The 27,500-nt window shown below is 40.7% G+C and overlaps 1 protein-coding gene across 7 annotated transcripts in view; it reads right to left on the reverse strand.

The window, feature by feature from the left end:
- LOC147032810 (neuron navigator 2-like) overlaps nucleotides 1–27,500 on the reverse strand; it is a 254,665-nt gene that overhangs the window by 111,931 nt on the left and 115,234 nt on the right. For 6 of the 7 annotated variants that reach the window (XM_085870682.1, XM_085870681.1, XM_085870680.1 and 3 more), the window contains 4 exons: nucleotides 20,401–20,445; nucleotides 18,968–19,116; nucleotides 10,620–10,805; nucleotides 5,403–5,455 (listed from right to left, as the gene is read on the reverse strand). In XM_085870682.1, coding sequence (XP_085726808.1) covers nucleotides 5,403–5,455; nucleotides 10,620–10,805; nucleotides 18,968–19,116; nucleotides 20,401–20,445 — 433 coding nt within the window. The remainder of the gene's footprint in view (nucleotides 1–5,402; nucleotides 5,456–10,619; nucleotides 10,806–18,967; nucleotides 19,117–20,400; nucleotides 20,446–27,500) is intronic. The other variant, XM_085870684.1, reaches the window with a different exon arrangement.

Genomic DNA, 27,500 nt, shown 5'->3' on the forward strand with positions numbered 1-27,500 from the left:
GATTGCCAGTGATTACTCACTGACTCTTCGTGAAGGACAACGTAGGATCTTTAACATCAACCAACTAATGCCGGCAGATGAGATGCAGGAAGCTACTGAGTTTGCATTATGGCTTGGGATGTACAGAGAAAAGTTTTTACCTACTTAGCTTTTTATGGATCAATATTTGAACTTGCAATCTCAGGATTACAATGCAAAAACCTGAGTGGTGAAGCCAACTTATCAGCAGACAGTCACCTTCTCCTGAGTTAAACACCAGCTGGTCAACCACATATAATATCTTTCAACCCTGACAAATCTTACACTCTCACTCCTCTCTGAAAAGGACCATCAGGCAAACGCTCCCATCGAATTTCTTAACAATCCTCTTGAAGAAGTTCAATCATTCAAAGTCTTGGATCTTATGATCAATATGATTTTTCTTGGGAAACCACATTTCTCAGTTGGCTTCCAAAGGCTGAGCATTTTGCGTCGTGCAAAGAATTTATTTGGCACACCTAAACTCATATCCACCTCCAAGGCCTTCATTTTCAGCTTGATGGAGTTTCCCCCTCGGTCACACACCTTGCTCAAATTGACACCACGGAAATCAAGACCCTCAATGTCATTGGAATCCAACATGATTAAGCTGAGTCTATGGTCCATCACTTTCCTATCGCTGATAGGTCGGTAGTCTGTCTTCTTCCACCTCCTTTCTGGTCTTGCTCCCACTGCTCTTGCCATGCTCTGTCATCCCCAGGGTTCTGCAGGGCACACATGGTCCATCAGAATCCCCTTTTGGGGAGACTTGCAAAATCCAGATTCACTGCTCATCTCCACTCATTCGTTTCTCTTTTTTTCTAACCTGTGGAACCAACTTCCACATTCTCTTCAATCTCATTTCTCCCTCCAGGTTTTCAAGACAGCTGTTCACCACCATATCAGATCATCCCCCATCCAAAAGCATGATCTTTTCTACCCCCGTTAACCCTCCCCATGTCCAGCTCTTTCCAAGTTTCCAGTTTGTTCTTCCTGGGAATTTGCTTCCGCATCCATCTTCTCCACCCCATGTGTCCTTCCCTCGCACTCGTTCTTCCCCACATATATTATTTGTCGAAGTCTCCCTCCATTTTGACACTCAATCCTGCTGTTGGTGCTTCCCCTCCTCTCTTTCTAGTGTTCCTTTTGTTCTGTTGCATCCTGAACCTTCTGTGTTATAGTTTTTCCATGATCCTTGACTTTGCATGAAAAAACTGGAATGCAAAATAGAGTTCACTGAATCACACTCTATGGCTTTTGTGGCAATGATATTTTGATGGATGTATAGGACAGCATATAACTTAACTGGCACTGATAATTTAATGCATTTTTGCACAGCACTACCCTTGGCTAGCACTAACATTCAAATACAACCTGTCATTCCTATGTTAAATAGGACACAAGTTAATTCCAAGAAATAGGACAAATAGTGCCGAATATGACAAATCATCAGCACAAATAGGACAAATCAGAGCAAATAATGCCACAGTGTGATTAAAATTAAAGGACAAGTTCATCAGTACAAGTTTTGAAATATTTAACACTGCAGATGACATCAACAGGATGTTGATCGAGGTATGCTAACCGCCATGGAAAGCGAGGAGGTGGTGACATTTTGGGCATTACCCTTCGTCGGAGGAAAAGTTGTCATATTTTTGTTGAATATAACACATCTTCCTGTTGACTCCATCCATTGTCCTGTCTTGTCCACCGGTGCAGATACACACTTGCCAACTTCCTGAGCAAGACTAGTTCTTCATTTTACAAATATTTAATCAATCAATCTACAGTTTCTAAAAACTGTGTTCAGTGCAAATATTAAGCAGCACATTTGTTTCACGACTTAAAAATTAATCAAACTTAAGGAAAATCATTGAAGTTTAACTAACATTACAACAGGCATGACAACGAACCAAAAAGAAGTGAAGAAACATATTTGGATATAAACACTCAAATTATAATCAGCAAATGTAATTTGTCGGTCATATGATTCCACAACAAATATGTACAGACATTTTAAGCACAAACAATGACAACTGTACCCAGAACATATCCTGCAGTCTTCAGTCTTCAGTCTTTGCCATTAACTGCAGAGACTCTATGAGCCTACTATGCCTGCACACACTCGTCTCCACCCTACTTATATTGTCCCGGAGCGGCTTAGGATAGCATGCAGTGCTTTTCAGGGCAAACAACTGGCATTACAACAAACACGACTCGCTTGGAGCGCCATCGATTACACGCCACAAATCCTACCAATCTCGGCTCTCCTAAGTATATGGATGATGAGGTGACCCTTTTGGTCTGTGCAAAGTTGATTGTATTTTTTTGTATATACAATGGTCACCTATTGTTCTTATAATTTTTTTGTTTTTAAACAACAACCAAAAAAAGCAGGTGTTAAATCAAACGAAGAAAAAAAAACTTTGGGCAAATGTCTTTGAGGTTTACTTAAACAATGGCATGTGGGAGGAGACAATTCATTACACAAGGAGAAAATTAACTCTTGTTTATTATTTTTTCTCTTGTTCAAAAACCTTAAATAATCATTTAAAATACTGTATGTATAACATTATTGGATTGACACAAATTAGCTGCGCTTGTTGGAACATTATCATAAGTTAAGAAAATTGCATCACAGTTATTGGAACAGGCCCAAAGGTCATGCAGCTCAACTGTTCTTGCCAATTTTGAAGTTTGTTCGGTCTGGTACAGAAAAGAAGTTCTTAATCAGTTATCATCAAAATTCCATGCGTAGTATCAAGGTGACACCCAAAAAGGCTGTTTTCTCAACTTTTGACTTGTATGATGTCCACTGTGAGTTGAGGAATAGCTTAAACAAACTTTATAATGATCACTGCAAGGAACTTTTGCCAAATTTTGTGAAAATCACACCATCACTTTGAGAGAAGACGTTTAATATGTTAAGTGGAGTGAAAGATGATGTGCCATGGTAGAGCAAAGTTACAAGTTCAACAAGACTGACTATTTAGCAACCTTGAACCTCAACAGGGTATATAGATTACAGTATATCTCAAAATGATCAACCCATGTTAAAGAATATCTACATGCGGACTCACACACTCACTGACACACAGGCAAATTACAATGACCTCTCCCATCCTTTCGGGAAATGGTGAGGCAATCAAAAAAGCATGGCCAAACGAAATAACACATTAAAGACTGCCTTTTAGAGCCTTCAAATTAACCTTGCATTATAACCTCTCTGCTCATCATAAGATATCATCAAAAACACAATGCTTTCAGAATGAAAATATCTGAAAAACGAATCGAAATACGTAAGCATTACATTGTCAGAAGCTGATTGTGAATTCACACTGAACTATCTTTAGTCTCGTCCCATTCCCAAAGGGATGGGAGAGCCAACTGTAATAGGTCTGTGTGTCTGTGAGCGAGTGTGTGAGTCCACACGCAGAACTACTTTAATACAGCATCTGCGGTCACAGCAAATTGTGCTTCAAGATAACATTTGTTGCATTTCTGTCAAGCCTTCGACTGCACCTCAGATCATGAGCTCGACTGGCAAGACTGGATGGCCTCAATCAGATTTCCATCTGGTGAGTCGAGCCCATCGTGCGTGGTGAGCTGCAAGGCCTGAGGGAAATTGCTCCAAATGTTCTGTTGAAATGCAATTTGCTGTGACCCAGATGGTACATTAAAGGAGACCTGCATGTGGACTTACACCCATACACACACTCACTGATACCAATTATAATTGCCTTTCCCATCCTTTCGGGAATGGGAATGCTATTGGTGCTGTGCATCAATCAGTGAGTTAGTGAGTCCACACTGGCTCAAAGGTACACTGTAAGCTATATACCATGGTGAGGCTCTGAATTGAAATACTCTGTCCTGTTAAAACATGTGAGTGGCTTTGATCGAACTGAAAACTGCCCGTATATCTTCATTCGACAAAAAAATGCCCGAGTAATCCCTGCTGGTTAAAACTAAGGAGGTAGTGTTCATACGTGCAAGCAATACAGAGTTCAGCCCTATGTTTATGCCAGTGAGCTATATAATAGTCTCTTTGTCATTTTTTGTTTCCCCCAACGACCAAACTCTGGTGCATAAATATTTAAAGAAATTAAGGAACCCAGCAGCGGACATACAATGCTCAGAAAATAAAAAAGGAAATGGATGTTAGATTTCCATACTTCTGAGTAAACAAAAACATTTGATGAAAATATTGAATTTTTGGTAAAATAAGGGAATACTATGAAAAATATTGAGTTTTAAACCACATTATGTTCATTCATTTCCAACAGCAACATGCACATCTGCTGTCATCTTTGATGAACAACCCGATTAAGACTTACAAAGAAAACCCAATTTCAATTTCAAAAAGGACCTGCAGCTAAAATATTTCAAGCCAACTGAAGACAAAGAAAGGATATGAAAAGACTGTGAAACCTCGGATTTTCAAAACAGCAGCAATGAATAAGGGATTACAAAAGAACAGCAGGTGAGTTGACCACTCGATGCACAGACGGTGCACTGGTCAATGAAATGCTTCATAAACGATTTTGAAATAAATATAAAAATGGCATAACATACTGTTAAAACAACGAGGTGCAAACTGTAAATTTATTATTTTATCAAAGTGCATACCATTTCACAAATTTAGTGCTTTGGAGCGTGTGTACGGCACAGGTATCATGATAATTGTACGTGGAAACTGATAGACGATTGTTCATGGTGTTTTTCAAAAAAAGATAAATGCAATTATTCAATTCAAATCCAGAATTACTTCGTCTTAAAAGAAAGAACTCATCGAATAATCTTATTTTGTATGTACGTGTAAGAGGGACATTCAAAAAAGTTATCCGATCGAGATGCTCACGATAGTCTAGGATACACCAACTTTTGTATCTTACAATGTGTTATGCACAGTATGCATTACAATTATAATAATGGATGCCCATACTCTTGGCAAATCTTTGGACACACGTAGATAGAAAAACACAGATGCAGACACACAGACACAAAGGTGCATGGACACAAGGCGAACAGACAAAAATGTGCAAAGACACAAGTGCATACAGACACAGGTACACAGATATGTACAGGCACACAGAGACAGAGGCACACAGAGATGTACAGGTGCAGAGAGACAGAGGCACACAGAGATGTACAGGCACACAGAGACAGAGGGACACAGAGGCAGAGGCAAAGACACACACACACACACACACACACACACACACACACACACACACACACACACACACACACACACACACACACACACACACACACACAATTGTTTTTAAATAAATCAAATTTATCATATTATTAAGACAATAATTAATGCACAAATAAGTTTCAGGTGATTTTACCCATGCTTTACAATGCAGAAAACATACCGTTGAGTAGACAGAGGAGGTGCTTGATACCAGAGAAAGTGATGAACCATGCACTGTAACAACATCACAGCCGTGAAATCAAAACAATGCAAATCTATATTACAACAACCGGTCATTATCCTGAATTAGTATAGTTCTTCAATACTCAGCACAGTATTATGGCTCTGGATGATCAAAATTAAGCAAAAACACAGCGAGTTTGCTAGAATCTGAAACAATAACTACAGAAACTGCCCTCATCAAGGCATTTCGGGTCAATATGGCTACCATCAGGAAATAACACTTATCAAGCAATAGTTATAGTGGCATTACGGAAGGTGCCTGAACACATTCTGACAACATTATGTAATTTTCATATTTTGTGTGCCCTGCCTCTCCGACAAGGTCAGAGACAGGGGACATTAAAATGAGCTCTATCCGACCGACCGGCCGATCTTCTGTCCATGTACTTTTGTGTACGCGATATTTATAAAACAGTTGAACATTTCGCTTTCATATTGCAGATAACTATTCCTAATGAAATTATCTCAACCTGATTAGTTCAGGCTGTGATTAGCTGAATTATGTTGCCATGGCAACCATCTCAGTAACCTGGCTTGTGTATGTTCGGCGATATTTCAAAAACCGGTCAAGATTTCGCTTTTATATTAATCAGATCTGTTCCTCATACCACCCAAAAGGTAGGGACCGAGAACGTCAGCTCCTTGTTCTTTTTTTAAACCTTAACCCAGGTTTTTTTGTTTGTTTTGTATACCTTGTCGAGGCTCGTGGGAGAGCTATCACAGAACGCACATCAAGGGGGGCATGAGACAAGAGGGGCGGGAGTGGGAAGGACAATACAGTGGGGAACAGAGACATTAGGAGATCTGTGGAAGGGACAGGGATGGGACGGGGAACATGGGGAATAGAAGATGGATATTACAGGGACTTTCAGGAAGGAAAGCAGGGAATTTGAAGGAGGTGGGCTTGGGTGGATTATCGGGGGTAGAAAAGATTGAGGATTTGGATGGGGGATGATAAGAGGTGGTGGTGAACAGCTGTTTTGAAGGCCTGGAGGGAAGAATGGAAATTAATAGAGTGAGGGAGTTTATTCCAAAGCCGGGAAAAAAGAGGAATGAAAGAGTGAAGGTGAGCAGTGATTCGTGATTTTGGTAGTTTTACCAGAAGTGGGTTGTTGGCGGACCTTGAGCGCCTTGCGGAAATGTGGTGGGGACAAATCGCAGAGAGCAGGGGGGCCGAGGCTGGAGAGGAAACGGTAGAAGACAGAAAGACCACCGACCAACCTGCGGTGATTGAGTGAGAGGCCCAAAGACTCAGCCTCATTTCAGGAGATGCCAATGATCCGAAATGCCTTGGTTTCCACAGCGTGAAGCTGAGAAAGGTGGAAGGCAGAAGCACCAGCCCAGATGGGAGAGCAGTACTCCATCAGGCTGCGGACAAAAGCTTTGTCAGTGGTCAGGAGCTCTGGTGGGCCTAGGAAGGACTTTGCACGACGGAGGATTTCCAGTCGGCGACTGGCTTTGGAGGCGAGGTTTGAAATGTGGCTTTCCCAGGAGAGGTCAGGCAGTTAATGAGACCCAGAAGCTTGAAAGAAAGGACTTCTTCCAGAGGATTGTTGAGAAAGTAGATTGGGGGGGCAGGGGGGTTTCTAAACGGTCCTTTCGGAGAGACATAGTGAGAGTTGAGATTTGTCTGGATTGAAAGACATGTTCCACGTGTTGGACCAGTTGGTGATTTTATCCAGATCTGCAGTGAGCGAAGAAGCTGCTGCTTGCCGGTCTGAGGGATGACAGATGGTAAGGCAGAGGGTGGAGTCATCAGCAAAGAGATAAAGAGGATTTTCCAGAGAGTCCGAGAGATCGTTGATGAAAACCAGAAAAAGAACAGGGCCCAGAACGCGACCTTGAGGAACTCCAGCCTGGACAGGAAGAGGGGATGAAAGAACTCCATTTAGGGCCACACGTTGACTGTGACAGGAGAGGAAGTCTGCGAGCCATGAGTGGAGATGGCCTTGGATACCATATGAAGAGAGTTTGGTGAGTAGGGCAGGGTGCCAGACTGTGTCAAAAGCATGTGATATGTCCAGGGATACGGCTCGGATTTCCTGTCTGGCATTGAGGACCTCCATCCATTGTTGGGAGAGCAGAAGCAGCATATCCAGGGTAGAGTGACCTGGTCTGAAACCAAATTGATGATTGGAAATCAAGCCATTGGAGAAGAGGAAGGATTTAATGTCTGAAGTGATGGATTCCATAACCTTGCTGATGATTGGGAGAAGGCTGATTGGTCTGTAGTTGCAGGGATCTGTTTTTGCACATTTTTTATGCAGGGCATTGATGTTAGCTGATTTCCAAGCAGATGGCAGATGACCTTGAGCAAATGAGAGGGTGAATAGAACAGAGAGAGGGTGAGCAAGAGCAGAAGAGCAGGATTTTAGGACACGTGGGCTGATGCCGTCTGGACCGGTTGCAGAATCTGAGTCGAGGTTTGAGAGCAGGCTCTCCACCTTGTCAGGAGAAAAGGACACAGAGTCCAGGGACAGTTGGGTGCGACTAAAAGACATGCTTGCAGTGTATATAATATATGATCCCTTACAAGGAAGTTCATGTAAGGAGGAGGTCATTGGGCCGATCAAAGCATGTGCTTTGTTTGCCAACCTATGGTTGTTGGTCTATGCTCGATCCTTTTTAAATGCTGAGCGTACTATTTTTAAAATCTTTGATATGACTCGGCCGGAGTTCAAACCACTGATATCCCAGACTCAGAGCAGATGCTCTAACCATTACCCACCAAGTCTGGTAGCCGGTAGCATAATGGTTATGGCATCCCCTTTGAGGGAGAGTTAAATCATGTTCATTGTTCACTGTAAATTAAATTTAAAAAACGATGAATAATCGTGGGGTGACTAAACAAGTGAAGTTTGGTTCACTGAGACACACATGGACACACACACACACACACACACACACACACACACACACACACACACACACACACACACACACACACACACACACTTCAGTGGAATTAATTTCTACAAAAGGGAAAGTCATCCTCAACAATGGTGACAGTTCCAAACCAGAGCTCCAAATCCAAGAATGTTTGAATGTAAATGAGGTGAGCCTTGTTGATAAGAAGCATGCATCTGATGTGGAAACAAGAGGAAAAAGCATACATAGAGATTTTGGAGATGAAAGGGGGGCAGACAGAGACCAAGGAAATGAAATACAGATGCAGATTGACTCAGAGATGATGGAGAAGAGAAAAGAAAGAAATTATTATGAAAATAAGGAGGCATCAATGTTCATGCCGTTGTCAAGAAGGTATCATTTTATTGTCGCCACCAGTGTTTGAAATCGACAGATATTACCATTTGATAATGAACAAGAAAAAGAGCAATCAGAGATTGCAGACCCTTGCCAGGTCTTGTTTTGTGTGGTGTTTGTGTAGTTTTTTTAGTGTGAATTTTGTGTAGTGTTTGTGTACTGGTATGTTACGTAATAAATAAGAGACATAATTCGAATTGCCATTTTTTCAAAGCTGGCAGTGATGATCGGGTACCAAGACGTCCCGCTTTGATGCAACCCCGCTTTGATCTGAAACCTGTCCCTGACCCTGACCCGTGGCGTTTATTATTATTCAGTTGAATTTAGAATGGAATTAAAAAAATTCAATTCAAATCAAATGGAAGACCAAATAGGTACAGTCCTACAATGGAGTCATCAGAAGGAACCCAAACAAGCAAAAAGCAAAGATGAAGTCATCAGGAGGAACCTGGATAGAATTTGCATTTCAGCTGCTACTCCTCTTTCCTCAAACCCATCCAGGCACAGCCAAGTGAGCCTTATTCAAAAAAACATAAAAAATATATCTTCTTCTTCTTCTTTCGGCTGCTCCCTTTTAGGGGTCGCCACAGCGGATCATCCGTATGATCCGCGTACTGATTTGGCACATGTTTTACGCCGGATGCCCTTCCTGACGCAACCCTGGTCGCCTTTTACGACACAGGGATATGGTACACCTATTTTAACCGGGGTATACACCGGCCCAGTACACTGGTACTCATTTCGCCGACCTCGGAAGGATGACAGGCTGAGTCAACCCCCTGGTGTATTAATTCAGTGGCCCAACGGGGCTTGAACTCAGGACCTTTTGGATCCCAAGCCGCTGCCTTAACCACTGCGCCAACACCAGGCTAAAAAATAAAATATATATATATATATATATGAAAAAGAACCCACATCAAAAATATCAAATAATTATGGCTGCCAGACCATGTGTCCGATCAAGTTGAAAATTTCAACATGTATTCCTCATCACGACTCGGTGATGTTTGTGAAGTTTCACATCAATTGGTTAAGCAGTTCCAGAGAAAACATGATTTAATATTTTTCTTCATACCAATATGGCTGCCAAACCGTGTGACTGATCAACTATTGCTTAAACTTGTACACCCATGGCTTAGGGAACATTTGCGTGAAGTTTCCCCTCAATTTGTCTCGCCTTTCTGGAGAAGAATATTTTTTTTATAGGTTTTAGGGTAAATCCAATATGGCTGCCAAACCATGTGACCGATGACATCAAATGTGTGAACCTTTTGTTCCTTATGGATAGGTGGTCATACATGTAAAGTTTTGCCTCGATCTGTTCAGCTACTTCAGAGAGGATTTTTGAAGGGTTTTTTTTTGAAAAAAAAATCTGGTTGCCGAATCATGTGATCGATGACCATCAATTTTTTTTACTGTGGACCATTTTATCCCTAGAATACCCTCAAAAAAATTCACACTGATCAGATGTAGCATTATACATCTGCAATTATGACGTCATACGGAAGGCAGCTATGACATCATGAAAAATCACAATCATTCCCCATGAGGAGTACTTGCTGTGTGCCAAGTTTCAATTTTTTCCTTGGTACGGTTTCAGAGATACAGAGGTCCAAAGTGTTTTCGGTTTTTTCCAACCAGGCTGCCATAACATGTGACCTTTATCAATAAAACATTCTACATGAGTAGTCGCACCAATGGTGAAAATTTCATCTCAATCTGACAAGCGGTTGCGGAGAAAAACACTAAATTCTGTGCAGACAAGGAAACAAACAGATAGACAGACACAGACTGAAATGTAATACCCACTCCTCTGGCGAGTGTAAAAAGTTGCAGCTTCGAGGAAGGCACACCTTAACAAAGTGCATGATTCCAGGTGTGCCATACATACCTTCCTCAACGCCATCCCGGAATGAGGCTGACCGGCTGATCCCACGGTGTCGTTCGTCCAGTGACGCAGAGCTATTCCGCAGCCGTGTGTCTCCATACATCTCGTAAGTTGGATCATGGGTCGAAACGCTGTTCGAACGGAATACGTTTGGGAAGGACATGCTGAATTGAGCAGTGTTTGGACTTGCTGTGGAAACAGACAACACAAAGGGTTAAGTTGTTGGAGACCTTAAGAGCATTGTTTAGTTTCGGATTTAATCCAATGTGAAGCTTACAAATACTTGAAAGAAAGTTAATTCGTAAATACGAGGTCAAACAACTTTACATCACTGTTTAAATAAACCACATTTCCATCCAACTACATTTCATTGAGCATATATTACGATATCAAATCTACATTGTTGAGGATTTCAAAAAACCTCAGACTCTTCTAGGATGTAATTGATAAATGTCAATGACTAAATGTCAGGGACGGCTATAAAATATGTGCATGATATGATCTCAATAGTTAAGTATGGTTGAACTAGGAATACAGTCAGTGCTTGTTTAACGTTGTAGTTACTTTCGTGAAAGTGTGACTTTAACTGAAACGCATTCAAATTAATCTAATTTTTCCATAAGAATTGATGTAAACATGGGTGGTTAGGTTCCACGGAAAAATTGATCGCCAGCCAAAAGACATGATTTACATTTCGAGTGCAAGTTTTTAAAAAATTTGAACAAATCAATTGAATATCATCATCTGGAGTTGCTTCAGATCATCATTTATTAGCTCTTCTCTGTGTGATTGCAGAAGTTGTGTAACGTCGGCTTCTTCCACCTCATCAAAACCCGCTTTATTGGCCAAGCCAAGGATAACTTTCTTCATAGCGAGGACAACATCTTCAAATCTTTTCAAGTCATTGACACATCCAGGCCACAACTTCCTCCACACACCATTCATGCACACCTGCATCAGTTTAACATATAAACACGTGGCAGCTAGTCAGGTGGATCACCACCATACTTGTCACACACCTGAGATCAGAGAGGAGGACGCAACCACCGATGTTATCGATGCACAGCTCAGTGTATATAAGGCCGATAATGCATGTACTCTGGGTTAGCTTATACACCAATATGTACGGTACGGCCTATACACCGGTATTTACGGTTATGATGTATACTGTAGCTTCATTAAAACGAGGAAAACTATGAGCTTGGTACTAGATTAGAGGTAAAACGACTTTATAATGGAACGGTGAATGACTTTAAACGAAGATGTTCTCGAATATATCAGCGACTCACTAAACAATGATAACTAGGCCGATGTTAAACGAGGACTTACTGTCTTTCTTCATGTTTACTTGTGTTGTGTGAATACTTGCCTCATGTTGGGTTTATTTCATACATCTACAACCAAATTCAGTGATGCAATTTTGGAGAATTCACTCCGAGTCTGGGAGGTCGGTGATTCGAACCTACCCCATAATTAACCATACCAAAGACTTACAAAAATGGTACAGGCAACTTCCATGCTTGATGCTCAGAATTTAAAGAGAATGGAACATGAACAAAAAACTATAGGTTGACAACCATAGGGCCAGCTTGATGTGTCAAATGGCCTCCTCGTGCATTGAAGTTCCCGAGAAGGTGATTCGTATTTTATAATGTCATCATTACCACTCCTTCGAATGGCCCCAATTATTACCCTCGCGAAAGGAGAGAGTATTGCATTTGAGTCTGCATGTCTGTTTGTTTGGCCACACAGAATGTGCTGATGTAGGCCAGAAACGCCACCTTGTGGTAGCCAGTAATACACATTCTCATTTTAATCAACTGAATACCCTGAAAAGTATATACAATTAGAATGTGAGTACGTCTATAAAGTATGTACAACTAGTAGTAATGCCCGGTGTTGCTCGGTCTAGCAATAAAGCCTGGTGTTGCCTGGGCTTTCTTGCAAATTTCCTAAATAGCTGTTAGCGGTTAGCGGTTAGGGGTTAGCGGTTAGGGTTGCAGTTAGGGTTAGGGTTAGCGGTTAGGGTTAGGGTTAGCGGTTAGGGTTAGGGTTAGCTGTTAGGGTTAGGGTTAGTGTTAGGGTAGCTAACCCTAACCCTAACACTAACCCAAACCCAAACCTTAACCCTAACCCTAACCCTAACAGCTTGGCGTAGCGAAGGGAAACAGCGCCCGGGGGCAAAGTGGAAATTTGCGTCCCCCGTAGGCCTTAAACTTGAGTGGATTTGAAAATTTTTTAAAGCCAATGACCTAAGTTGGACCAAAAGCCATAATCGTACCGAATTTGAATGGAATCCGTTGGAGTTTGTGAAAATGCATCATAACGAATTTCGAGGGGCCTCTTAAGGAAGACAATAATATCATTAGTATATGTGTCAAATCTTGTTTCATTTCATGCAGTAACAAAAATCTAATGGAGGAACAAAGAAAGGGGCGTGCCGAAATATTAATATAGATTAAAATGCGAGTACGTCTATAAAGTATGTACAATTAGAATGTGAGTACGTCTATAAAGTATGTACAATTAGAATGTGAGTACGTCTATAAAGTATGTGCAAATAGAATGTGAGTATGTCTGTAAAGTATGTACAATTAGAATGTGAGTACGTCTATAAAGTATGTACAATTACAATGTGAGTACGTCTATAAAGTATGTACAATTACAATATGAGTACGTCTATAAAGTATGTACAATTACAATGTGAGTACATCTATAAAGTATGTACAATTAGAATATGAGTAGGTCTTTAAAGTAGGTTTAATTACAATGTGAGTACTGTCGTACCCCTGCATTCACGTGTCCGCTATTTGCCACCCCGCGTATTCACGGTTCATACATTCACGTTTCTACATTTTCGGCCCTGTGCTTCACGTTGCCTCAGTTTTTCATGGGTGTATTCATGTTTTTTACGGGATTTTTAATTTTCCGTTATGAATCACAAACTGCCGGGAACCCACCCCCCTTTTTCCCATTGAAACAATGCCCCGACATTCGAATTATTCGACATTTGCAGCATTTTTCAGGAACGTATCCCCTGCGAATGTCAGGGTCCAACAGTATGTCTATAAAGTATGTACGGTACAATTAGAATGCGAGTACATCAATAAATACGGACTATAAAACGACATAAACCAAGTCTGGGCGAGGTTATGCAATCTTTGATTGGTCAGTCTGTTCTAGTTCTACCTTCTCGTGGGGTCAGGCGGCAAACGTTTTTGGCCCTCTGCCATTCGACTGAAGGCGGCAGGCATTTTGTAATTTGCTCAAGGTGCCGGTGATAACTTGGTTACTCTTTGCTAAAGACACAGCATGGGATCTTAAACGTCCACATACATCCTGTGCTGGCCAACAGCTTCTCCGGTCGAATGTCCTTCTGATGGACAGTGTACACATTGCTCCATCACTCAGTACGTGAAACACCAGTATGCCAAGATACATTTTGGTGAAGATTTGAACCCAGGCTGGACAGCACAAATGCAAGATATCCTGTCAGTTTCCAAGCTAGTTGCTGTCTTGCCAGCCACAATCAAGGGCCTTTCAAATCACCAATGCATCTTTTAAAACGTGCTTTTAAGGATGAGAACAAAACTACTTTTGTCCCAAATTCAAATCTATAAAGAACATGTAATTTGTCTGCATTTTCAGAGCGTATTAAGTACAACTCGAAAGAATGAAATGCACTATTGAAATTTAATGCTAATTTATGGGTGGGATGCAAGATGGGTATTAAACATCAAACATGTATTGTTTTGTTAAAGGAACCTGGGGACCTATTTAGACCAGAAGGGGCCTGATATGTGCTGGGAGTTTCAATAAGTAGTGGCCAATCAGGGAGAGATGGTGTATACGTATAAATGGATGGATGGATGGACTTGTGTGTTTTGGATGTGTGTATGTATATATGTATACATATTTGTACGTATGTATATATGTATATAGTATGTATGGATGTAAGTATGCATGTATGTATGTAAATAGTATGCATGGTTGTATGTATGGCTGATTGGATGTATTATGTATTGATGAATCCCTTTTTTTTGAAACATCTATGCATTTTTACAATTGGCAAATACAAAAGAACAATCATGGGATGACAAAAATATTAAAAACGCAAGTGAATCTTTAAAAAAATCCATCAGATGAGTCTAAAGCAACCCTGAAAACAAAGTGGTGATGCAAGAACAACACTTCAGAAACATTTGAAGGTGTTTCTGAAGTGTTGCCCTGGCCTCAAAAGCCAGTCGCCAAATGGGCATCCTCCATCGTGCAAAGCCCTTCCTTGGCACACCTGAGCTCCTAACCACATACAAAGCTTTCATCCACAGCGTGATGGAGTACTGCTCTCCCCTCTGGGATGATGCTCCCTCCTCTCACGTTTCTCGGCTTTGTGTTGTGGAAACCAAGGCATTTAGGATCATTGTTATCTCCGGCGGTGAGGCTTAGTCTTTGGGTCTCTCACTCTCTCACTGCAGGCAGGTAGGTGGTCTTTCTGTCTTCTACCATCTCCTCACCGGCTTCGCCCCTCACCCCCTAACTCGGTCTGCGATATGTCCCCCCCAACCCCACACCCCATATTTCTGCAGGGTGGTCAAGGTCTGCTATCAACCCCCTACTGATGAAACTACCAAAACAAAGATTCACTGCTCACCTTCACTCTTTCATTCCTCTTTCTTCCCACCTTTGGAACAAACTCCCACACTCTCTTCCATCCCACTCCTCCCCTAATGTCTTCAAAACAGCTGTTCACCACCATCTAATATCTTCCCCCATCTAAAACCATGATCTTTTCTACCCCTGTTAATCCACCCAATACCAACCTCCTTCAAATTCCCTGCGGTGTCCATCTTGTTTACGCCATGTACCCCACCCCATCCCTTTCCCTTCCACAGATTTCCTAATGTCTCTGTTCTCCACTGTTTTGTGCTTTCCTCTCCCACCCCTCTTGCCTCCTGTTCCCCTTGTTTTATGTTCTGTGTGTTAGCTCTTATATGAGCCTCAACAATGTGTACAAAAAAAAGAAGAAGGTATGAAAGCAGTGCTGAAGTTTGTGTGCCGAAGAGCTTACTTGTTGCAAAAAGTCTGATTTTTAAGAGGCAATGAAAAGACAACCAGTTAATCATGTAAAATAACGAGAGCCATTCTTCTTTGCATTTACTCCAAAACCACTTAAGAAAACCTTCATACCAACCATCGATTCAATCCTGAAAAACAAGAACTTGGTCCTGATTTACTTTTGGGATACGACTTGTCATGGCAAAGACGTTTCCCTTCAGACATCAGAAGCCATGTAAGCTGTAAGAGCTAAAGGTTTTAAGTGTTTAAAAAAAAATTTCAAGAACGTTTCAACAGAAGTGTCACTTTAGTCCCGACGAAATGTACACAGTCAACGAGACTGGGAGGTCAAAAGGAACATCAAACAGGTCTCAACAGGAAAATGTTCATCTCTCTCATGAAGAGGATTGCATGGGCAGCTTGGGCGGCAGGGGGAATTTGGAACCTGTGTTCCATCTGTAAGGAGTGGGTCCACAACAGCCATTCTCGGCACGAGACGACCATTCTGTGCGTGAAATGTCTCATGAATAAACATGTTGCTTAAATTTGCCAAATACTACTTTTTAAAGACTTTTTCTCCATCCACATGTGTTGGACAAAATAAGCCCAAAAGGGTTCGGGCTCAAAGTATTTTGCTCTGACAAAGGGCAAAGTGCTCAAAATGTCAACCCTACCTCATTCCTCAGTGCAGTAAATATGCTCTTATCAACTTTTAGGTGATAAAATCCATTGTTTACCTTGTCCACCAATGCAAACTGACACACTAGCCTTTGGGGAGACTCGTATCCCATCGCGACCTTCAACCGACGTCCTTTTACTTCAGCAAAAGTTTAAAGGTCAGGTTCGGGCACAAACAATGAAATGATCGCTCACTGTCGCCACCAAACTCCACTTCGGATGAGCATGGCTGTTCGAGGGAAAAGACGTCTGCTCATTCTGCTCCACACAATAAATCCAATTTCCATCTTGTTTGGCTGTTCAATATTTGGACGAGAGCAACAAGCTTGATAACCCCCTCATTTGCCGTGTTCAATCTCCTTCAAGCTCGGGGAAATGCAATTGTCAAATTTTTCAAACTAGACAAGCAAATGGTGTTATTTTCGTTTGATAATAATCGAAGTGCTTGCTGCTTGCTTATTATCCAATCATGCCACCTGGCAAATATAGTTTCTTATAAACTTCCACCACCTTTGTCAGTCTTTGGGCAACATTCCAATTTTATTTCAGGTGACCATTATTCCTTTAATTTCCTTCTTGACGGTACTTTGCCAGATCTCCCTTGGCCGTCCCAACCCTTCTCTTCCCATCAGGTGCCCAGCACATTGCTCTTTTTGATATATTTTGATCCTTAATGCACAACACGTGACCAAACCATCTCCACATCATAATTTTTAAAAATCTCTTCTATGATATTTTTCCTCCCTGTTAGCCTTTCAACCTTACCAGCTATGTCAGGTCAGAATCAAACAATCAATCGAAGTAGCACGCTTTAAATAAAGACTGCAACAATGCAGTAAGTTTTTCCACTCAGCGTTGAATTCAAACGGCTGTCAGAAAATCAGGATGTCTAATTGTGCACTGATTGCGTAAAACAGCGATGCACGTCTGCGTTATAAGTGAGCGGCATGGAAGAAATGCTACATGCGAGGCGAGCAAGATTGCCATCATGAGAGATGATCGATCTGGGGAGCACACCCTCTTTGCCTATTTTATTACAAGTAACCAATAGTTTTACAGAATAGGAGTGGTGTGATGTTAGAAAAGGGTTGGAATGAAGCATGTCTGGGTATATCCGTAACAGTTTCTCTCACCATGGAAAACGGATATATTTAGATTAGGTGTCATCAAAAGTGAGAATAAATGTAGTGAGAGGTCTATAGAATAAAATTAGCTTCCAGGGATAAACAAGATAATTTGTCTGAAATGTTATATTTTTGTGACTTCGCTGCAATCGAAGATAAATGAATTCATTTAATCGCTTTTCAGGAAAATATCCGAGTGAGTAAGTTTGTCGTTAGGGAATGCTTGTTGGGCCGGGATTCGATTTCGAATTCAGCCCGGTGGTCCAATCATTACTGAGGCATGGGTGTGCAGCTGATGCAATGCTCCCGGAGATTAGGACAATAACTTGGAAATTGACTTGGATGCTGGAAATAATTATTTGGAATTCAGATTAGGGTGCCGGTGGTAACTTCGGAATTTAGCCAGAGTGCTGGTGATAACCTCTTTAATGTCTAATAGCGAATGCTAGCAGATGGGTCCCCAACTTAACATCCTTCCGAGGGAAGGCACACTCATTGATGTAACACTCTGCATGGAGAGCACCAATCTGACAGTTTGTTGTCGAGTTTGGAATCAAACCCAGACGAGATAGCTCAAAGTCAAGGAAGGCAACCTTTGCATCCCAACAAACATGTAAATTCAAGGGAATGCAGATTAATGATCGAGATCTATTTCATTTAACACAAATGAATAAGCTTCAAGAGACATGTCTAATGGTAAAAACATTGGGCTGCGTCTGCTGGCCAGATGTGAGATGGTTGACTTTGGTAATGAGTATGAATGATCCACTGTTGATCATGTAACAAGCTGGTGGTCAAAGCATTAAAAGGAAAAATAAAACAGGATTACGCTGTCATGGTTCAACTCAGGTAGCAGCGTTGCTTTGTTGAGATTATATCAAAACAATCCTGGTGTTGGCTTTACGGTTACGGCGGCTGGCTTAAGATCTTAGGATCTTGAGCTTCAAGCCCCTTTTTCCAACCATTGAATTAACACCAGACATGGTTACTCAGCATGCCATCCTTCTGAGGTCAGTGAAATGAGTACCAGCATGTTGTAACAGGGGGCATTGCATCATTGGCACAGCCATGCCCCCAGAAAATGATGTAGCCAAGTAGCCACAGGCTGCATATGAATAAGTAAATAAATAAATATCAAAAAGATGTTTTTTCATTTTGAAAAAAACTTCAGAGCCAAAACACGACTTCTATTCCAATGCCATCAGGAATATTGTCCTGAACGTCTGGAATGATCAATATGTGTCCCAGTGGCTGAAAACTCCATCGAAAAGGGCTTACATTTGAACCAAGTTTGAAAAATGACATCATACATAATATCTGCTATGATAATTGCTACAACTGGATGTTTGAAGACCAGTCGATGCCTCAAACCAGGTTCAGTAGTTGAACCTTTTTGGAAAACCATGTTACTCAAAAAACATCAGAAAGTAAGATGACAGAAGACCATGATGGGAAGACGTGAATTCATCAAAGCTCATCAAACAAAGTGCTCACCGGGTGTGGGAAAGTGGAAGCGAGTGTTTGTCGGGGAAGTGATGGAAGCCGCAGAGTTGAGCGGAGAATGCTCCCCAGTGTCCTGGAGCCCACCGATTGAGTGCGACCGCAACCACTCGTCCTGTGCACGTTGCTGAGATGGTGCACACCTGCAAGCCGTGCGAAGCAACGATCAGCACTTTTCAGACCCCACATCTTTCCCACAATCAAGGAATGACCCACGGAGCCCCAAAAATAATGACATGGTTGTACTCATCCATTGGCATTCACTGCCTTAACCAGTTGCTTTGCTGTGACCAAATGCAATTGATGGATTAAAAAAATTAAAACGTTATGTTTAGCTACCATGTCTAAAACAGCATTAGCGCAAGAGAACGTTGATTTATCTCACTGTGATAATTATTATCCAGCATTCAATGGCTCGTGCAAATAAGCTTGGGCATCGCAAATGCGAAAACAGGAGCCTTTCAGCATTACTTCTGCACAACGTTTCCTGTTTTCAGAAATGTCAGGTTCTACATTCCAGAGCGGATGCGGAAATAAATTGAAGAGCATTTCCACTATCATAGATGCAAGGCAAAGGTCAATATCTCAAATGGCAAAGTGATGGCTGGAATGAAACGAAGTTTGATGCAGATCCAGTATGGGGTGACCGCAAGTGCATGCTTTCGGTGTCGCAGTACATCACTGTTATGTGCGCATGGCCTCACCAAGATCTTACAAGCTTTACAAAAGGTGTGCTAATCAAAGTAGGATGTATACATATAAGCACAGCAAATCAATACATTCGTATCGGATGACTCCATTATTTTCTCCTCTGATGGACAATAGGTATGAAAGAGAAAGTAAAACACTCCGACCCAAATTCTGCTTCCTCATACCCTTCATTTTCAGCTGGCTTTTAGATATCAATGACAGTCTAAGATACTTCAATACAGGCAAGTAGTTCAAGCGATGTTGACAACACATGGCTTTGACCACTCCACCGAGTACATCGTTTCAGGGTTTCAATCATTTGTGCTCGTTCAATATGCTCTGTGCTGACCATTGTCGGCAAATATGTAAATCATGCAAAACCGACAACCGTACATGAAAGCAAGTGCTTTATTTCTGTGAGTGGAAATAAACCACACCATTGATAAAGGGACAAAGAAAACACAGAGCCATACTGAGCGACTCGAGCAACGCAGTCAAAATGTGAGAATGCACTTTGCTAGCCACAAGAAATGAGTAGTTCAGCGATGGTTTGCTTCACGGGTGCAAAGCCAACAGAAAAGAATGACACAGGGAAGGCAGCCATGATGGCATGGAACTTTTGCAGAAGCCAAAACATCAGCAAGGTGGGCCAACACGCTCACAAAATGGAACACAAAGGGGGTATCTGCATCAATGACATCACTTCCGCGAGGCCAGCACATACGGGCAGGGAATACCTGAGGCTTTTCTTAGGCAGAGTGTTCCTGTCAAGGAGGAGATAGCTATGAGGAAAAGAAAGAGGGCCCATAAATAAAGCTATTGTGAGTGATGAGCCCCAAGCCAGTACTTAACCAATTATGAAACAAATTGCATGACGGATCTATATGAACAATATTAAATTCATCGATGCAAGCATACGATAAACTGTGTGTGTGCATATGTATTTTTACAACAAATCAAACCCCTTAACTTGACGAGGCAGCAAGGCACAGATCGAGCCCCATCAAAGCACTTGATGCACGACCTGTGAGTACCAAGTGCCATCTGCCACATGAACACATTGTCTCTGCCCTGCTGATCAGTAGTTAGGAGGTTTGTAGTTAGGAGGTTTGTAGTTAGGAGGTTTGTAGTTAGGAGGTTTGTAGTTAGGAGTAATACATTACAAACTAAAGTAGCACACCGACCCTCAATGTATCATGACACTAACGTGTGTGTGTGTGTGTGTGTGTGTGTATTTGTTTTACAGAGTTAAGCAAAAGTCACAATACAGTTGACGAGACTATGTTGCTAATCGTTGGATAGGTCATTAGCGATGTGAAGAATGACCTCCGCATTCCCCTGACTTAATCACCATGAAGTTTTAGCGCATTGGGTGCAGTTCAATATCTTGTCTATGCCAAAAAACACAGTCCGCAGGACATTTCCGAGGTTATGTAACAGGAATTTGCATCCATCAATGACAATGTCGAGTTCCGCAAGACCCTTTTGTGATTCTGTGCAAGAATTAGGTCAGCAGGGTCTTAATGCCGATGGTTAACAGTTTGAACAGTTATGTTGAAGGGCAATAGAAAGATGCTTAACTCCACTCCTGTAGTTCACAAAAGTTCCATTTATTCAAGTGTATTAATAAATGTGTGCAACTCTATCGTAACTTTTGCTTCACAGTCCACCTGTATACACAGTGTTTATAGAAAGTCTCCACCGTCTTTCACAATTTTCACCTTTTTGTTGCCTTATTATATAGCCTGGAATTAAATTGCATTAAATCAGACTTTTTCCACCTTTATTTACACATCGTAACCCACAACTTCCATTCACATTTATTTACACATCGTAAACCACAACTTCCATTCACATTTATTTACACATAGTAACCCACAACTTCCATTCACATTTTTCCACATCGTAACCCAAAACTTCCATCCACATCTATTTACACATCGTAACCCACAACTTCCATTCACATTTATTTACACATTGTAACCCACAACTTCCATTCACATTTATTTACACATCGTAACCCACAACTTCCATTCACATTTATTTACACATCGTAACCCACAACTTCCATCCACATTTATTTACACATCGTAACCCACAACTTCCATTCACATTTATTTACACATTGTAACCCACAACTTCCATTCACATTTATTTACACATCGTAACCCACAACTTCCATTCACATTTATTTACACATCGTAACCCACAACTTCCATTCACATTTATTTACACATCGTAACCCACAACTTCCATTCACATTTATTTACACATTGTAACCCACAACTTCCATTCACATTTATTTACACATCGTAACCCACAACTTCCATCCACATTTATTTACACATCGTAACCCACAACTTCCATTCACATTTTTCCACATCGTAACCCACAACTTCCATTCACATTTATTTACACATCGTAACCCACAACTTCCATTCACATTTATTTACACATCGTAAACCACAACTTCCATTCACATTTATTTACACATAGTAACCCACAACTTCCATTCACATTTTTCCACATCGTAACCCAAAACTTCCATCCACATCTATTTACACATCGTAACCCACAACTTCCATTCACATTTATTTACACATTGTAACCCACAACTTCCATTCACATTTATTTACACATCGTAACCCACAACTTCCATTCACATTTATTTACACATCGTAACCCACAACTTCCATCCACATTTATTTACACATCGTAACCCACAACTTCCATTCACATTTATTTACACATTGTAACCCACAACTTCCATTCACATTTATTTACACATCGTAACCCACAACTTCCATTCACATTTATTTACACATCGTAACCCACAACTTCCATTCACATTTATTTACACATCGTAACCCACAACTTCCATTCACATTTATTTACACATTGTAACCCACAACTTCCATTCACATTTATTTACACATCGTAACCCACAACTTCCATCCACATTTATTTACACATCGTAACCCACAACTTCCATTCACATTTTTCCACATCGTAACCCACAACTTCCATTCACATTTATTTGCACATCGTAACCCACAACTTCCATTCACATTTATTTACACATCGAAACCCACAACTTCCATTCACATTTATTTACACATCATAACCCACAACCTCCATTCACATTTATTTACACATCGTAACCCACAACTTCCATTCACATTTATTTACACATCGTAACCCACAACTTCCATTCACATTTATTTACACATCGTAACCCACAACTTCCATCCACATTTATTTACACATTGTAACCCACAACTTCCATTCACATTTTTCCACATCGTAACCCACAACCTCCATTCACATTTATTTACACATCGTAACCCACAACCTCCATTCACATCTATTTACACATCGTAACCCACAACTTCCATTCACATTTATTTACACATCGTAACCCACAACTTCCATTCACATTTATTTGCACATCGTAACCCACAACTTCCATTCACATTTATTTACACATCGAAACCCACAACTTCCATTCACATTTATTTACACATCATAACCCACAACCTCCATTCACATTTATTTACACATCGTAACCCACAACTTCCATTCACATTTATTTACACATCGTAACCCACAACTTCCATTCACATTTATTTACACATCGTAACCCACAACTTCCATCCACATTTATTTACACATCGTAACCCACAACTTCCATTCACATTTTTCCACATCGTAACACACAACTTCCATCCACATTTTCCACATCGTAACCCACAACTTACATCCACATTTATTGACACATTGTAACCCACAACTTCCATTCACAATATTCCACATTGTAACCCACAACTTCCATTCACATTTTTCCACATTGTAACCCACAACTTCCATCCACATTTTTCCACATCGTAACCCACAACTTCCATCCACATTTATTGACACATTGTAACCCACAACTTCCATTCACAATATTCCACATTGTAACCCACAACTTCCATTCACATTTTTCCACATTGTAACCCACAACTTGCATTCACATTGATTTACACATCGTAACCCACAACTTCCATTCACATTTTTCCACATCGTAACCCACAACTTCCATCCACATTTATTTACACATCGTAACCCACAACTTCCATGCACATTTTTTCCACATCGTAACCCACAACTTCCATTCACAATTTTCCACATCGTAATCCACAACTTCCATTCACATTTATTTACATATCGTAACCCACAACTTCCATTCACATTTTTCCACATCATAATGCACAACTTCCATTCACATTTATTTACACATCGTAACCCACAACTTCCATTCACATTTATTTACACATCGTAACCCACAACTTCCATTCACATTTATTTGCACATCGTAACCCACAACTTCCATTCACATTTATTTACACATCGAAACCCACAACTTCCATTCACATTTATTTACACATCATAACCCACAACCTCCATTCACATTTATTTGCACATCGTAACCCACAACTTCCATTCACATTTATTTACACATCGTAACCCACAACTTCCATTCACATTTATTTACACATCGTAACCCACAACTTCCATCCACATTTATTTACACATTGTAACCCACAACTTCCATTCACATTTTTCCACATCGTAACCCACAACCTCCATTCACATTTATTTACACATCGTAACCCACAACCTCCATTCACATCTATTTACACATCGTAACCCACAACTTCCATTCACATTTATTTACACATCGTAACCCACAACTTCCATTCACATTTATTTGCACATCGTAACCCACAACTTCCATTCACATTTATTTACACATCGAAACCCACAACTTCCATTCACATTTATTTACACATCATAACCCACAACCTCCATTCACATTTATTTACACATCGTAACCCACAACTTCCATTCACATTTATTTACACATCGTAACCCACAACTTCCATTCACATTTATTTACACATCGTAACCCACAACTTCCATCCACATTTATTTACACATTGTAACCCACAACTTCCATTCACATTTTTCCACATCGTAACCCACAACCTCCATTCACATTTATTTACACATCGTAACCCACAACCTCCATTCACATCTATTTACACATCGTAACCCACAACTTCCATTCACATTTATTTACACATCGTAACCCACAACTTCCATTCACATTTATTTACACATCGTAACCCACAACTTCCATCCACATTTATTTACACATCGTAACCCACAACTTCCATTCACATTTTTCCACATCGTAACACACAACTTCCATCCACATTTTTCCACATCGTAACCCACAACTTACATCCACATTTATTGACACATTGTAACCCACAACTTCCATTCACAATATTCCACATTGTAACCCACAACTTCCATTCACATTTTTCCACATTGTAACCCACAACTTCCATCCACATTTTTCCACATCGTAACCCACAACTTCCATCCACATTTATTGACACATTGTAACCCACAACTTCCATTCACAATATTCCACATTGTAACCCACAACTTCCATTCACATTTTTCCACATTGTAACCCACAACTTGCATTCACATTGATTTACACATCGTAACCCACAACTTCCATTCACATTTTTCCACATCGTAACCCACAACTTCCATCCACATTTATTTACACATCGTAACCCACAACTTCCATGCACATTTTTTCCACATCGTAACCCACAACTTCCATTCACAATTTTCCACATCGTAATCCACAACTTCCATTCACATTTATTTACATATCGTAACCCACAACTTCCATTCACATTTTTCCACATCGTAATGCACAACTTCCATTCACATTTATTTACACATCGTAACCCACAACTTCCATTCACATTTATTTACACATCGTAACCCACAACTTCCATTCACATTTATTTGCACATCGTAACCCACAACTTCCATTCACATTTATTTACACATCGAAACCCACAACTTCCATTCACATTTATTTACACATCATAACCCACAACCTCCATTCACATTTATTTACACATCGTAACCCACAACTTCCATTCACATTTATTTACACATCGTAACCCACAACTTCCATTCACATTTATTTACACATCGTAACCCACAACTTCCATCCACATTTATTTACACATTGTAACCCACAACTTCCATTCACATTTTTCCATATCGTAACCCACAACCTCCATTCACATTTATTTACACATCGTAACCCACAACCTCCATTCACATCTATTTACACATCGGAACCCACAACTTCCATTCACATTTATTTACACATCGTAACCCACAACTTCCATCCACATTTATTTACACATTGTAACCCACAACTTCCATTCACATTTTTCCACATCGTAACCCACAACCTCCATTCACATTTATTTGCACATCGTAACCCACAACTTCCATTCACATTTATTTGCACATCGTAACCCACAACTTCCATTCACATTTATTTACACATCGTAACCCACAACTTCCATTCACATTTATTTGCACATCGTAACCCACAACTTTCATTCACATTTATTTACACATCGTAACCCACAACTTCCACGTGAAAAAACAAATCCTACAAATTTCAGGAAACTAAGTAAAAATACAAAACTAGAATATGTTGGTTGGATAAGTGTCCACCCCCCTTATGATAGCAATTGTAAATTAGCTCAGGTATAACCAAGCACCTTCAAAATCACACACCAAGTCACTTTGCTTCCACCTGTGTTAAATTATAGTGATTCTGATTATTTCAGAATAAAATCAGCTGTTCCTGTAGGTTTCCTCTGCTAGGTCATGGATTTCACAGCAAACACTCAACCATGAGCACCAAGGAGCTTTCAAAAGACCTCCTGGATAAAGATGTGGAAAGGCACAGATCAGGGGATGGGTATTATAATATTTCAAAGGCCTTGAATATCCCTTGGAGCACAGTCAAGACGATCATTAAGAAATGGAAGACGTATGGTGTCACCAAGATCCTGCCAAGATCAGGCCGTCCCTCCAAACTGGATGACCAAGCAAGGAGGAGACTGATCAGAGAGGCCATCAAGAGGCCAACGTCAACTTTGAAAAAGCTACATGCCTTTATGGTAAAGGCTGGTCACTGTGTGCATGTGACAACTATATACCAAGCACAACGCAGGTCTGGCCTGCACGGTAGGGTGGCAAGAAGGAACCCATTACTCAAAAAAGCCTACCTTGAGTCCCATTTGATGTATGCAAAAAAACACTCTAGAGAATCTGAATCCATGTGGCAAAAAGTTTTGTGGTCTGACGACACCAAGATGAAACTTATTGGTCGAGTTCAAAACATTACATTTGGCACAAACCCAACACAGCACATCACTCAAAGAACAGCATCCTGACTGTGAAGCAGGTTGGTGGCAGCATCATGCTATGGAGATGTTTCTCATCAGCAGCGACTGGGACACTTGTCAGGATAGGAAGGAAAATGAATGGAGCAAAATACAGAAAAATCCAAGAGGAAAACCTGCTGCCCTCTGCAAGAAACCTGAAATTGGATTGGAAGATCACCTTTCAGCATGACAATGACACAAAGCACACAGCCAAAGCTACACTGGAATGGCTAAGGAACAAAAAGATAAATGTCCTTGAGTAACCCAGTTGGAGCTCCGACCTAAATTCAATCGAAAATCTGTGACATGACTTGAAGATTGTTGTCCATCAATGCTCCCCACACACAACTTAACTGAGTTTGAACAGTGTTGTACAGAAATATTGGCAAATATTGCCCAATCAAGGTGTGTAAAGTTGAAAGAGAACTATCCCAACAGGCTCACAGCGAAAATTGCTGTCAAAAATGCTTCCACTAAGTAGTAACTCAGGGGGGTGGACACTTATCCAACAA

The sequence above is a fragment of the Eptatretus burgeri genome, chromosome 2 (assembly GCF_056783735.1).
Source record: "Eptatretus burgeri isolate ZD-2024b chromosome 2, Ebu_testis_v1, whole genome shotgun sequence".
NCBI classification, from domain to species: Eukaryota; Metazoa; Chordata; class Myxini; order Myxiniformes; family Myxinidae; genus Eptatretus; species Eptatretus burgeri.